At 51.9% G+C, this 15,586-nt stretch overlaps 1 protein-coding gene across 1 annotated transcript; it reads left to right on the top strand.

Moving 5' to 3' along the window:
* Nucleotides 1-14,157: 14,157 nt before the first annotated feature.
* LOC136786767 (feather keratin Cos1-2-like) lies at nucleotides 14,158-15,289 on the top strand. Its single transcript, XM_066981615.1, has 2 exons — nucleotides 14,158-14,329; nucleotides 14,709-15,289. Exons 1-2 carry the CDS (start codon nucleotides 14,180-14,182, stop codon nucleotides 15,042-15,044), a joined length of 486 nt encoding a protein of 161 aa, XP_066837716.1. The 5' UTR covers nucleotides 14,158-14,179; the 3' UTR covers nucleotides 15,045-15,289.
* Nucleotides 15,290-15,586: the final 297 nt, after the last annotated feature.

Genomic DNA, 15,586 nt, shown 5'->3' with positions numbered 1-15,586 from the left:
CTCCAGGGATGGCGCATCCACAACCTCTCTGGGCAACATGTTCCAATGCCTCACCACCCTCTGAGTGAAAAATTTCCTTCTAACCTCTAATCTAAATCTCCCCTCTTTTAGTTTAAAACCATTCTCCCTTGTTCTGTCAATATCTGCTTGAGCAAAGAGTTGCTCTCCATCTTTTTTATAAGCCCCCTTCAAGTAGTGAAAGGTTACAATGAGGTCATCCCAGAACCTTCTCTTCTGTAGGCTGAACAGTGCCAGCTCTCTCAGCCTATCTTCGTAGGAGAGGTGCTCCGGCCCCTTAATCATCTTTGTGGCCCCCCTCTGGACCCGCTCCAACAGATCAACATCCTTCTTGTGCTGGGGGCTCCAAACCTGGACACAGTACTCCAAGTGGAGAGTAGAGAGGGACAATCACCTGCCTTGACCTGCTGGCCACTTCTCTTTTGGTGCAGCCCAGGATGCAGTTGGCCTTCTGGGCTGCAAGTGCACACTGACGATTCATGCCAAGCTTCTCATCCATGAGAGCCCCCAAGTCCTTCTCTGCAGCACTGGTCTCAATGAATTCTTCTCCTATTCTGCACTCATGTCCAGGATTGCTCTGGCCCAGGTGCAGCACCCTGCATTTAGACTTGTTGAACCTCATTATGTTCACATGGGCCCACTTCTCAAGCCTGTCCAGGTTCCTTTGGATGGCATCCCTTCCTTCTACAGTATCAACCGCACCACTCAGTTTGGTGTCATCTGCAAATTTGCTGAGGGTGGACTCGATCCCACTGTCTATGTTGTTGATGAAGATATTAAACAGTACCTGTCCCAGGTCAGACCCCTGTACACCACTCATCACTAGCCTCCACTTTGACATAGATCCATTGACTGCCACTCTCTGGGTGTGACCTTCAAGCCAATTCCTTATCCATTGGATGGTCCACCCATCAAATCCATATCTATCCAATTTGGAGACCAGGATGTCATGTGGGACTGTGTCAAAGGCCTTGCAGAATTCCAGGTAGATGACATTGGTGAGTCTTCCTCTATTAACTGCTACAGTCACTCCATCATAGCAAGCAACCAGATCGGTCAGGCATGATTTACCTTTGGTGAAGCCATGCTGACTATCTCAGATCACCTCTTTGTCTTTCATGTGCCTAGATGTTGCTTCCAGGAGGATCATTTCCATAATCTTGCCAGGCACAGAGTTGAGGCTCCCCAGTCTTAGTTCCCCAGGTCCTCTTTTCTACCATTTTAAAAAATGGGAATGATGTTTCGCTTTTTCCAGTCACCAGGGTCTTTGCCTGACTGCCAGAACTTTTCAAATAAGATGGATAGAGGCTTGGCAACTACATCAGCAAATTCCTTCAGGACCTTGGGATGGATGTCATCAGGCCCCATAGACCTGTATGTGTTTAATTTCACTAGGTGGTCTCAAACCTGCTCTTCACTTACAGTGGGTGGGACTTTTCTGCCCCAGCCTCCATCTGTGGGTTCAAGGAAACAAAACACTTGGGAAGCCTGACTATCAGTGAAGACTGAGGCAAAGAATTTATTGAGTACCTCAGCCTTCTGCATGTCTGTCGTTACCAGTTCACCCTTCTTATCCATCAGAGGAGGTGCACTCTCTTTGGCCTTTCTTTTCTGAGCAATGTATCTATAGAATCCCTTCCTGTTATTCTTTGCATCCCTTTCCAAGCTCAGTTCCATCCATGCCTTGGCTTTCCTGATCCCATCCCTGCTCACTCGGACTGCATCCCTGTACTCTTCCCAGGCCACATGTCCCTGCTTCCACTGCCTGTGCATTTCCTTCTTGTGCCTCAGTTTGACCTGCAGGTCGCTGCTCAGCTATCCTGATTGTCTGCCCTCCCTGCCTGCTTTTTTAGGCAGAGGGATGGAGAGTTCTTGCACTGTAAGGAAAACATCCTTAAAGAGTCTCCAGCTCTTTTCAGCTCCTTTGTCCCTAAGGATGGTGTTCCAGGGGATCTCATCTGCTAGGTCTTTAAATAGGTTGAAGTTCGCTCTTCAGAAGTTCAGGGTCCTGACTTCGCTCTGTGCCAGGCCTGTATTCCTCGAGATCACAAACTCAACCAGGGCATGGTCACTGCAGCTCAGACTGCCTCCAGTCCTGACCTCTTTAATGAGCTCTTCCGTGTTGGTGAGCACCATGTCAAGTAATGCTTCTCCTCTGGTTGGTTTGTCTAATACCTGGACCTGGAAGTTATTCTCAGTGCACTCTAAGAATCTTCTGGATTGCTTACAAACTGCTGTGTAGTTTACCCGGTAAACATCTGGGTGGTTGAAGTCCCCCATCACAATGAGGGCATGTGAGCATGACGCTTCTTGTAGTTGAAGCAAGAATGCCTCATCTGGACTCCCTTGATCGGGCGGCCTGTAGTAGACCCCAACCACAAACTGTTCTTTATTGGTGCGGTCTTTAACTCCCACCCATAAGCACTCAACCTGTCTGTGTCTGTGGCTGTTTCTCAAAGGCAACTCTTCACAATCAATTCCTTCCCTAATGTAGGGGGCAACATCCCCTCCCTTCATTCCCTGTCTATCCCTTCTGAAGAGTTTGTAGCCCTCTATTCTAATATTCCAATTATGTGATCCATCCCACCATGTTTCCATGATAGCAATCAGGTCACATTTGTCTAATTGCACCATGGTTTCCAATTCCTCTTGCTTGTTTCCCATGCTGCATGCTTTGGTGTAGAGGCATTTCAGCTGGGCAATCAGTCATATTGTGTTTCTAGAACCCTTCCTGATTGCACTGGGACAGTTCCCAACTATTTCCCTGCCATTACTTAGAGTGATATTTTTCTCAGGTATGCTTTCTTCACTCAGAGGTCCATCCCCGTCCCACACCACATCTAGTTTAAAGCCCTCCTGATAAGCCCAGACAGCTTATTGCCCAGAACACTCTCACCCTACCTGGACAGCTGTGCCATATCCGGCATCAGCATGCCAGGTCCCTCAAAAGTGGGTCCAAGATCATAAAACAGAAAACCTTGGGCATGGCACCAGCCTCTCAGCCAATCATTCACTCAGCCCATTTGTCTCCTTCTTCCTGGGTCCCAGTCACCAATTGCGCTCCCTATCCCTTCAATATCTTTCTAAGGGACATAAAATCCTTTTTGATACTTCAGAGTTTCCTTGTTACAGCTTCATTTGATCCTACTTGATAAAGTAGCAAGAGGTGGTAGTCTTTGGGACCCACCAGACTCGGTAGCCTCTTTGTAATATCATGAATATGGACCCCAGGCAGGCAGCAAACCTCTCTGGAGAGATTGTCCGGATGGCAAATGGGAACCTTGGTGCCTCTCAGAGAGGAGTCTCCAATGTCTAACACACTTCCTGCCTTCACAGTGAAGGAGAGATGCTCCAGTCTCTCAGTTGTCGATGTGGTCCTTCATTGCCTCTCGTCAGTATGTCTGTGACTCTCCTGTCCTGAGGAGCCAAGACGTAGACACACTACTCCAAGACTGGCCTCTCCAGCGCTGCGTCAAGGGGAAGGATCACCATCCTCGACCTGCTGGCACTCCTCCTACTGCAGCTGAGGACACCATTAGCCTTCTTAACAGCCAGGACACAGTGTTGGCTCACGTCCAGCTTGGTGTCCACCACAACCTCCAGAGCCTTTTCTGCCAAGCTGCTCTCCAGAAGGTCGACATGTTCTGCACCCCATGAACATCTTGGTGGCTGATGAGAGGATGCCAGGAAAGCTGCTGCCTCTGGTAGGCATCAGCACCTTGGGATTCCCGTTCCAGACATCTTGGTGCATCTGGAGACCCACAGGACTCTGTTCCGGGCTGATGGATGGGGCTGCTGCTCTCCCTTTTGCAGGCTGGGCCAGTAGCAAACACGAGCATGTTTCAGAGGAAGGTACACAGAGGGAGACATGCACAGGACACTAATACAGCTGCCCACACAGACTGCAGTCACAGGCAGGGCACTGCCTTTAACAATATACAGAAGAACGCCACCAGTACTCATCAAAACTTTACCTACAGAGATGCAAGCCCCGTTCCTCCTCTCTAGCTGGTCAGGTTTGGAGATCACAGAATCACAGAATCACAGAATTGTAGGGGTTGGAAGAGACCTCAAGAGATCATTGGGTCCAACCCCCCTGCCAAAGCTGGCTCCCTAGAGCAGGTTGCCCATGTAGGCAACCAGACGGGCCTTAAATATCTCCAGAGAAGATCCCTGCTGGAAATACACACCTTCACCTACTAGATGCACAAGCACACCCATTTTCATGCATCCCATCTGTTGGGAGGAATGGGTTAAAAGGGAATGATTGATGAGGGGAATGGCATAAGAATGGAAGATTGGCAAGGAGGATTGTAAATATACCAAGTCCCGAGAGTAATAACGGATGCATGCAGGCACCCATTCATCTCACAAGCACCCCCACCCTTGTGGGGATCCCTCAAATATTACCATGGGTTTTCAGCCTGCCCAGCTTCCATGTTTAGGCCCTGGGCGCCTTTACACCACTCTGGCTCAGACTTTACAGACAGCTTTTCCTCTCATTCACCAGCTAGTCCATCTTGAATATGCTAAGGAATGGCACAGATACACCACTGCATATCATGTTAAAGTCACTAAGTGTTGTGGTTTAACCATCAGGCAGCTATGCACCGTGAGATGTGCCCCCCTCTTGTGGTAGGGGAGAGAGAATTGGAAAAAAGAAGTGCAAGAACTCATGGGCTAAGAAAAGGACAGTTCAATGAGAAGGAAAGGAAGAAATAAAAATAACAAAAGCAAGCAACCTCCAAACTACTGATGGACAATGCAATTGCTCACCAAAAGCTGAGCAATGCCCAGCCGGTCCCTGAGCAATGGCAGCCCCCTTGGCCAACTCCCCCAGGTTTCATTGCTAAGCAGGACATTAAGTGGCATGGGATATATTTTTGGTGAGTTTGAGTTCACTGTCCTTGAAACCAGTCAATCGCTAATTCTGTTTTCTCTGAAAGAGATAAAACATGTACTTTGAGGACAAGGCAAGATGACCCAGGCCTTGGAGATGTCAAAAGGATGATTAACTGAGGAACTGCTAATCAGGAAGACCATGATATTGACATTCTTGAGGGAAAACTTCCTGACGTGTGCTGAAAAACAAAGATTAGGAGCATTATATTGTAAACTCTCCATGTATTATCCTCATTATAAGAGTAAATATCACACCCCTGTGCTGGAAGACCCCGGCCCAACAAGGGACCCTTCCTCTCTGAGGATGCGCAGAATGATTCTATCATGGCAGCACTATGCTAATGTAACCAATTGGAGGAGTGGGGATTGTACAAACATGTAAATGTACTGAGAAGGGGTTCTATAAAAGTGGTGTGGAAAGCCCTAAGGGGTGCCATCTTTCTGGGAAACCACTGCATACCCAGACTTGCACTATTCTGAAATAAACAATCTCTTGACCTTGTGTGTGGAGTGGCTCATTGCACACCAGGTAACGAATCTGGACTTTTTACCTGCTTGTGTCCCCTCCCATCTTCTTCTGCACCTCCAGCCTCCTTGGTAGGAGTCTGGTATGAGAAGCTGAAAAGTTCTGAACTTAGTGTAAGCACTGTTCTTCAACAGCTAAAACATCTGTATCTTTGGGTGATAATGCCTTTTTCAACCTTCTGTTCTCTTGGTGTCACCATCTCCCAGCAACCCAGTACCTGGGTATTGATAATACTGATGGGCTTAATCACCCTGTCAGTAGGTACTCCTCACACTCTCTTGGTGACTCAGTGTCCTGGTTTTGGCTATGATACAGTTATTTTTACTCCTAGTAGCTGTCATGCTCCGTGTATCCTTGGCATAGACTGTCTCAGGAGAGGATATTTCAAGGACCCCAAAAGGTACCAGTGGGCTTTTGGCATAGCTGCCTTAGAGACAGAGGACACTAAATAGTTGTCTACCTTGCCCGGTCTCTCAGAGGACCCTTTTGTTGTGGGGTTGCTGAGAGTCAAAGAACAGCAGGTGCCAATCGCTACCACAACAGTGCACCAGTGTCAATATTGTACCAACAGAGACTCCCTGATTCCCATCCATAAGATAATTCATCAACTGGAGAACTAAGGAGTGATCAGAAAGACTCATTCACCCTTCAGTAATCCCATACAGTCAGCGCAAAAGTCTAATGGCGAGTGGAGACTAACAGTGGACTATCCTGGCCTGAATGAAGTCATACCACTGCTGAGAACTGCATTGCCGGACATTCTAGAACTCCAGTACAAACTGGCAGCCAAGTGGTATGCCACAACTGATATCGCTAATGCATTTTTCTCCATCCCTCTAGCAGCAGAGTGCAGGCCACAGTTTGCTTTGACTTGGAGTGGTGCCCAATACACCTAGAATAGACTGCCCCAGGGGTGGAAACATAGCCCTACCATTTGCCATGGACTTACCCAGTCTGCATTGGAAGAGGGGGAAGCTCCTGTACACCTGCAGTACATTGATGACATCATGGTGTGGGGTGACACAGCAGAGGAAGTTTTTGAGAAAGGGAAGAAAGTAGTCCAAATCCTTCTGAAGGCTGGTTTTGTCACAAAACAAAATAAAGTGAAAGGACCTTCACAAGAGATCCAGTATTTAGGAATAAAACGTCAAGATGGACATTGTCAAATCCCAATGGATGTGATCATCAAAATAACAGCTATGTCTCCACCAACTAGCAAAAAAGAAACAGAAACTTTCCTAGGTGACATGGGTTTTTGGAGAATGCACATTTCAATTTACAGTCTGATTCTAAGCCCACTCTATAAAGTAACCTGTAAGAAGAATGATTTCAAATGGGGCCCTGAGCAATGACAAGCCTTTAAACGGATTAAACGGGAGATAGTTCATGCAGTAGCCCTTGGGCCAGTCCAAGCAGGACAAGATGTAAAGAATGTGCTCTACACCACAGCTGGAGAGAATGGCCCTACCTGGAGACTCTGGCAGAAAGATCCTGGGGAAACTCAAGGTCGACTTCTAGGGTTTTGGAGTCAGGGATACAGAAGATTTGAGGCCTGCTACACTCCAACGAAAAAAAAAGATACTGGCAGTGTATCACAGAACCACAGAATCACTGAATTGTAGGGGTTGGAAGGGACCTCAAGAGATCATTGGGTCCCAACCCCCTGCCAAAGCAGGTTCCCTAAAGCAGGTTGCCCAGGTAGACGTCCAGATGGGCCTTGAATATCTCCAGAGAAGGAGACTCCACAAAATCCCTGGGAAGCCTGTTCCAGTGCTCTGTCACCCTCACCGTGAAGAAGTTCTTTCGCATGTTGGTGCAGAACTTCCTGTGCTCCATTTTTTGGCCATTGCCCACTGAAAAGTGGTTGGCCAAATACCACTGTCTCCCACACTTAAGATATTTGTAAACATTGATAAGATCCCCTCTCAGTATTCTCAAGGCTGAACAGACCCAGGTCTCTCAGTCTTTCCTCATAGGGAAGATGCTCCAGGCCCTGTATCATCTTTATTGCCCTTCGCCAGACTCTTTCCAGGAGATCCTGTCTTTTTTGTACTGGGGAGCCCAGAAATTAAATTAACATTGAACATACCATTAATATGACATGGTTGAATGTTCACAGAAGGCAAAAATAACTCAACATCCTCATCAAGAAGAGGACAGAGGCTGAGAGGAAGAGGCACAGGACTTGGGAGACACCCTGTAGCAGTGGGGGAAACGCCAGGGAAGAAGAAGGGCACCCATAGAACAAAAAGATTTCCCAAAGCTAAAGGTGAAGAAAGGACAAAATTGGATCAAAGTGGCCATGAAGGAGCTGAGATTGGGTCTGAAGGAAGGAGAACAGTTTGGTGGTGATGGCGTTATTGTGTTGTTTTTATTCACAGAAGAACTTCTGCAAAAATGGCTTCTGGTATGGAAGATGAGCTCTCAGGGATCGTGAAGCAAAGAAGCAAAACATTCCAGTCAGTGGTTCCTTGCGGTCTATTTGGTCATCTGTTGGCAGGAACCTGACACAGCCTGGAAGGCTTGGCAGGGACAGTGGCAGTCTGCAGTGCATGCAGGGTTGTTCCTTCAGGCGTCCCTGAGAGCCGGAGCCTTCGGGTGTCCCAAGAGGGCTTTGGGGCCAGAGACAGTGGAGCAGGCAGGTGCAGGCAGGGAATGGAGGAGGTGGTAGAGCAGACACAGGCATCAGACGCAGGCATCAAGGAAAGAAACTTGCAAGCATACAGCTGGCTGTCAGGATGAAGACTTTCTCCAGCAAGGGGAGTACAGAGGGGAGAAGGGAAGGGCAGAAGGATAGGGAAGGAAGCTCTGCATGTCTGGGAGCACACTGAAGATAAGCTCTGATCCCCGTGCCGATTTTCAACACCTGTCAATTTGCAGGCCTCTCGCTGCAATGTGTTAGTGACTTGAAAGAAGCAGTGGGTGCAGAACTATGTGGAGGTCTCTCTGGTGCTACACACAGCTCATGCAGTCAGGTGTGCCCCTTCCCTTGCCTGACATCCGCGTTGCCGGTTGTGCCGTCCTGACCCCTCACACCCAGCTGGGTCCGACCCGGAAGAATTAAAGGGCCTCAGCCGCGCCGGGCAAGGGCCTGGCGCGCGGGAGAACCCCCGCGGCTGCGAGCGGTAAGGCGGCCCCGGCGGGCGGAGCGGCAGCGCCCCCTGGGGGCTGTGCCCCTGCCTCGCCCCCGCCACACACGCCCGGCCCCGCCCGCCACGGTTCCTGCCCGGCCGCAGCCCCGGCTCCTCTCCCCGTGGCTCTCAGGGCGCAGTAATACACCGCCGCGTCCCGAAGCCGGGGCTGGGCGAGCCACAGGGCGCTGGACCGGCGGTCTGCTGCCACCGATAGCCGCCCTGCCGGGTCCGTCACATCTTGGGACCCACTATAAGCCCACACGAGGAGTGCGGGTCCTCCGACCGGGAACTGACGGTACCAATAGATGTCCTCGTTTGACTGGATGTTGGGGTGTGAGCAGGTGATGTTGATGCCGGTGCCCTCGGTGGTCTCTGCCCGTGGCTCCTGCTGCACCTGGGCTCTGCCTGTAGCCACTGCCAAGAAGAAAAGGAGGAGAAAACTCAGAAAATGGCTTTGCTGCCACCAAAATATCATGCAAGGGGAGAGGAGAGAAAAAAACGGCTGACAGCTGATGGGAGCATTTTCTCAGAAGAAAGCATACAAAGACATTTCTCCGGGAATGGTTATTTGGGGACCAGGTCGGAGCAGGGCTGTTTGGAAGGAGGGTCCGAGCCGAGCCAGGAGGAGAAGGGAAGCAGGCAGGAACGAGTGGGGGTGTGCCGAAAGGAGAGGAGGAAGGCAGGGAGCAAGGCAAGGTGGGAGGGAACGGCCGGCTGAGCTCGCTGGAGGCAGACGGGACGGCTGCAGAGGGAGGACAGAGGGGAGCGAGGTCCGTGAGAAGCCGGCGGGCCAGCAGCGAGGGCAGCCCCGGCCCCCCGCAGCCCCCGTCCCGGCCCCGCCGCCGGCAGCCCCGCGCACCCAGGAGCACCGCGGCCAGCCCCGCCAGCCCTGCGGCCCGGCCCTGCCGCATCCCGCCGCTCCGCCGCCCGCGCCGCGCTGCCCCCGCCAGCCCCGGCTCTGCTCCGCCCGCGGCGCCTCCTCCCCGCCGCCGCCGCCCGGCGCCGCCAGCTCCGCCCCGGGGCCGCTCGGGGGCTGGCCCGGGCTGCGAGTGCTGGGCGCCTGGGGGCGGGCAGGGCTTGGGCTGCTGCCAGCGGGGCTCTGCCCGTCCTGCAGCCCAGCCCGGGACGCGGAGGCGAGTGCGGGGAAAGGCTGAGGCAGCTCCTTTTGCAAGGGAGAGGAGAGGGGAGGGGAAGGGAGGGGGAGGGGGAGAAGGAGCGGAGAAAACAGCCGCCCGTCTGCAGCGTCCCCAGCAGGAGGGGTGAACAGACGGCAGTGGGCCGGGCCGGGGAGGACGTTGGTGCGGATCGCTAGTTCCGCAGCTGTGCTTGGCGCCGCCGCAGCTGCGGAAAGCCGGCAGCAGGAACGAGTCGTATGCTGGTACCCGGGGACATGTCACCCCGACAGCACACCGAGGCCCGGGGCCTCGTCAGCTGTTACAGTACATGGAGCTGGTGTCAGCAGTGGAGTGTTTCAGCCCAGGCCAAGAGGTGCAGCTGCCGCTTTCCCCTTTGCAGGCTCCACTGTTATGGAAATTGAGCACGTTTCTGCAGGACACACAGACAGGGATGTGCACGTGCCCCATTTGGGGAAGATGCACCCAGGATGGTACTGGCAGTAACTGGTTTTGGGGGCCCAAACCATTGCTGACACATTTGTCTGGAGGCTGAGACCCCCTTACCCTGCTCCAGTGGCTACACGGGGACCCCCTTGGCTCCAGCAGCTGACAGCACAGACCAGGGGTGGCCTCACCCCCAGTCTGACTCCAGCAGCTGGTGCCAAATCCACTCCTGCTGCTCCACCAGCAGCTGGCACTTTCTCCTTGCAGCACACATGCACATGGGACAGAGCGAGATTCCGCAGAGGTAAGGAAAGATTCCAGAAGAGGACAGGCCAGACAGCAGTGCTCAGGTGCAGGGCCCAGCCACACAAGCACGTGGAGTGGCTCCTTTTCCACCTTGCTCTGCCTCCCCTCATGTGCTCCTCCTGGCTCCCCTTGCCCTGCATGTCCCCTCATGGGGTTGTATAGGTCTGTCCTGCACCCATCCCAGCCTATGTCCTGGCCCACAGCTGTAACAGTTGCAAAGCCCAGGTTGATCTTCCTCGTAGTGGCACCTGTGGCTTCTTGATAGGCCAACAACTGGTGTGAATGGTGAGGTTTGTCTCTTGTCATTGTCTCCATGTTTGTTTTCTCTGGTCTCGGTCTCTGTATGCCTGTTTCTTGCCTCCCCTTTTCTTAGCATCCCAATTGACATGGTCCCCAATCTTAGAACCTCGCTGGCATAAACATGGCTACAGCGCCATGTACCCCCCACAAAAGGTGCAATGCCTCGGGGTTTGATCTCCTCACTGCCTCCCTCATTGTCTGTCATGAAGCAGGAGCATCACAACACTGGAGAAGTTGGGCGCCAGTTATGTTCAGGGAGATGTTGACAACGGGGTGGTGTAGAGGAGGGAATATGACCCCAGGAATGACACAACTGCAGCCAAGTGAGAATGAGTGAACAGTGTCTTGTGTCTCCTCGTAGGTCTATGTCCAGAGGGACACCTGGAGCACCCTGCAGGAGCTCAAGGAGGACAGGAAAACTAGTGGTGCTATTGTATTCAAGGAGCACACCAGTCCAGAAGCTCTCAGCAGAGGCTAGCTGTGTGATGGGTAGCAAGTCCCAGAAGAAGCTGCCAGTGACTGTGTAGGGCCAGTGCAGGGCAAACAAAAGGGTGTGCCACTTGTGCCAAGGAGGACAGCAGGAGCTCAGCCCAAAGGCCTCCCACCAGACAGGCACACACCTTCCCTCCCATGGCACTGGAGTACTGCAGTGGATGGCAGATGGCCACAGATCAGTTGTAGGCCATTAGTGTGAAGAGGAGATCCCAGTTTAGGCTCACTAGTGGGTGACGAAGAGCCAGACCACACAGCTAGAGAAGTAAATAGCCCTCTCTGCAGAGAAAGCATCTAAAACCATAAGTGGCATCCTGACCAAGACATGGCACATGTCAGTGAAAGGAGCAGTTGCCAAAGACAAACTACATGGGAGGGTGCAAGTGCTGGTTAGGCACCACCATCACCATCACTGGTGTATTCCCACTCTGGATCAAGAGGTAGATGTCTGAGACCAGGATGAAGAGCAGCAGCTCTCAGCTCTCAGACAAACCCAGCAGCAACAAAAGAAAGCACTCTGTAGGCCTTCCCCCACCCCTATGGGATGACAGCGGCAGCAGGAGGAAGGAGGAGATGGAGTTGCTGTTCAGGATTTATTGTCTTCCACCACTTGATATCTCCTGGACGAACAACACAGCAGGGCATCAGCAAGCCAGAATGTTCTTGCAGAGACAGTAGAAGGTAAGATCACAACCCTGGACCTCAGGAGAGCAGCCTTTGGTCTCTTCGCTGTGTGTGTACACCTATCTCCGTGTGTGTGCGCCTGAGTATACTTCAGGATGCATCTAAGAGTGCCTGTGTGTGCACCCATGAGTTCATGCATCTTTCTACATGAGCAGCAGTGTGCGTTTGTGCTGTTCTCTCCACCCGCTTTTGATGTCATGAGTGATATCGGTATGAGATCAAGGGTCACACTGGGATTTAACAGAAATAGTGATCTAGGAACAGCATCCCACCAAGGCTGAGACGTGGTGACTGTGCATGTTGCCCCATGCTTCCTGAGCAGTCCCAACTAGAGGCTGTCTGAAAAACCCTCCAGATGATCACAGGCTGCACCTCCAGCACCCACATAGTCCAACCCTGTGTTCAGAGCAGATCTCATCAGATCAGGTTGCTCAGGATCAAGTCCAGGCAAAGTCTGAAGTCTTCCAAGGATGAAGGTCCTTGGCAATCTGCTCCAGGACTCAACCACCTTCAGGGTAAATATTTCTTCCATATATCTAACTAGAACAAAGCATTTCTGAACTTGCACCTAGTGGCCCCAGTCTAAGTACGCTTCATCTCAGGAGTCCAGCTTCATCTCCTTTGCATCTTCCAGTGAAGTGGAAGTAGACAATACAAATGTCTGTTTGGCTTTCCCCGTGATGCTCACAGGGTCTGTCCTTCCTCCCAAAGCACAGCAAAACCAGGACCCATGTTCCTCTGATTCAATGCCACTTCTGTGCAAGGTTTCAGCCCCTGCATGACTCAGCACCAGGCCTATGAGTCAAAAAGTATGTGTGGCATTGGTTTCCCCATGGGGGACCTCTGTCCCACCCCAGACTCCACTGACAGCACACTGGCGGCAGATCCATGCAGGGCTGGGCCTTCTCGAAGAGGGCAGGATTTCTCAGCCTTTCTCCCTGTACATAAAGCTAATGCCATCCTTTTGAGGAACATTAGAGCCCCCTCTTTTCCTTCCCCTTTCACAACTTTACTGCTGAATGTGACATCATCCAGTGTGGAATAGCCTTTTGGACGGTTTAGGTCAGCTGCCCTGGTGATGTCTCCTCCCCACCTTTTGCCCACCTCCTGTCTCCTGGCTATGGGGTGCTTGGAGAGAGTCTTGATGCTGTGCCAGCACTGCTCCACTATAGCCTCAAAATTGGTTAGATGGCAGTGCTGTTCTAACTCCAAGTGCAGAGCACAACACTCAAGTGGCTGCTGTGGGGAATGTTAACTCTGTCCCAGGCAGCCGCAGTAGAGGCAAGTTCCCACAAGAGAGGAACATGTGCTTGAACATGACACAGTGTGCACTCAGCTGAGGCCCCCCTGGGAACAACCCGAGCAGAGTTTCTGGGCAGCATCTGGGTGAAGTACACTCTTTGATGTGGTACCCAGAGTGACTGCGCAGAGAGGGGACGTGGACTGGGAGTCTTGCAGAAGTCACTAGAGCCAGGGCTCTTGGGAAGACATGTCAGCTTTCTTGGGCCTTGCACTTAGAGCTTAAGAATCCCATTTGTTAGTGTGAGTAGCAGTGGTAAGGGAAAGTGCTGGAGTGCCCCTACTGATCAGCGGTGGGTGTCATGCAGAAATAAGCTTCCACCAGGTATGGAGAAGATGTATGATTATTTTATTTTTTATTTTTTAAATAAAAATGGCAGGCACAATGGTATGGGAGTGAAGAAGGAATTCGCTATGGACAGTATCTGCACTGTGTGTCTTGGGAAAACCCATCTGGCTCTGCCTGATGCTGCACAAAAGCAGGGTTCCAGCACCTGAAAGATTTACTCACTGTCTATATTCCTCTTCTTAATCTATCGTACAAAAACAGACACGATTTCCTGTTGGGCCTTTCTTTTGAGATCCAGAAAGGCCCCGCGCAAACTCTCCCCCCATACAGACATCCCTGGGTCAGAGCAGGAGGAGGCAAAATTGCCAGCAGGTTCTGCACAGGGGCAGTTTTAGGTAGGGTAGGGTCACAGGCAGGAGCTGGGACACCTCTGGCCAAAAGGGCCCCAAAATACCCCTAAAGAGTCATCCAGGCTAACATCATTTGCCTTTACTGGACTCTTCCAGCACGTGACTCTTCTGCCCACACTGACGTGTGTTGCCTGGAAATACTTGGGCCTCCCTACCTGCCACTCAGAAGTTGCCTTCTCTGGGGCAAAAGCACAGCATAAAGCAGGAAATGAAAAACAGCATCACAGGAAGGCAACACACAGCCCATATCATTAGGTGGGATGTTTTGCATTCAAGAGGAGCTTGTCAGAAAACAGTCCCTGCTTCAAGGGATGCCTCTGGACATGGGGCAGCTAAGGTCCACTATAAAAGCCAGCCCATCTCCGTGCTCTCTCATCCACTTCTCTGGCCTTCTTCTCCTTGGGAACAAGGTGAGTGTGAAGCCCCTTCTTGTCCCCCTCATTCTCCAAAAGCAGGTTTCAGCTCCATGAACCTCTCAGCTGTTATCAGCTGTGTTCCATGCCAAATCTTTGGGCTGCTGGTTGTGGGAGAGTCAAGGGGTAGAAGGTTTGTCATGGAGGAAGACTGGGCCTTCAGTATGATGGCTCCTGGGCTGGGGCCTAGGCTGTAGCCAGACAGGCCATGGTTGGTCTTTTTAGGACCTAGCAGGATGAGGCCAAGAAGCGCTGGCACATCCATGCAGAGCCTCCAGCTCTCAGCACTGCCTGTGCCTTGGTTCCGTCAGGGTGTGGTGACAGGCTGCTCCTCATGCATCCCCATGTTAAGCTTCCTCCCTGTCCTCTCTCCCAGGTGCACCTTCTGCCCCCAGACATGTCCTGCTACGACCAGTGCCAGCCGTGCCAGCCGTGCCAGCCCTGCGGCCCGACCCCGCTGGCCAGCAGCTGCAACGAGCCCTGCGTCAGGCAGTGCCAGAACTCCACTATCGTCATCCAGCCCTCCCCTGTGGTGGTGACCCTGCCCGGCCCCATCCTCAGCTCCTTCCCGCAGAACACTGCTGTGGGATCCTCTACCTCTGCTGCCGTTGGCAGCATCCTCAGCTGTGACGGAGTCCCCATCAACTCTGGATGCTGTGACCTCTCCTGTATTACCAGCCGCTACTGTGGCAGCAGGTGCCGCCCCTGCTAAAGATGCCAGACAGTGCCCCAGACCAGGACCCCAGGAACTCAGAATATGCTGCTGTACAAAAATGGACAGAAGAACAAACTTTGTGTTGTTGTATTAAGAGGAGCTGACCATCTCTGGCTTGTCCTGTAATGACAGGAAGGGGCCAGCCTGGCTTCTCCGACAACGTGGCCAATGTCTACCTTTTTGGTTTTCTACTCACTCATTCTTTTTCTCTCTTTTCTTTGTTGCCCTCTGCTTTCTCTGAGGGCCCCAGAAACCAGCCTGGTGTGACCTGCAAGTCTCTCTCCATTTGTGGGCCAGGTAGATGGATGCCCTGTGGGAACTGTGCTGTAGGAGAAGCTGAAAAACTTTTGTCTGTTCCTCCTGCTCTCCACTCCCAGGGCCTCTTCTTGGAGTCACCTCATTTCCCTCCTGAGATTCAATAAACATTTGCAGCAACTGTGAGTGTGTCTTGGTCTGGTCTTTCCATCTGCATAGAGATGGCTAAATGAGAAAGCCATTCCTTACTGGGAATTAGTTGTGGCCAATGCCTCACTCCTCTA

This window comes from Anser cygnoides, chromosome 22 (assembly GCF_040182565.1).
Source record: "Anser cygnoides isolate HZ-2024a breed goose chromosome 22, Taihu_goose_T2T_genome, whole genome shotgun sequence".
NCBI lineage: Eukaryota > Metazoa > Chordata > Aves > Anseriformes > Anatidae > Anser > Anser cygnoides.
The sequence above is the reverse complement of the archived record's forward strand: the minus strand, read 5'-3'. Positions and strand labels throughout refer to the sequence as shown.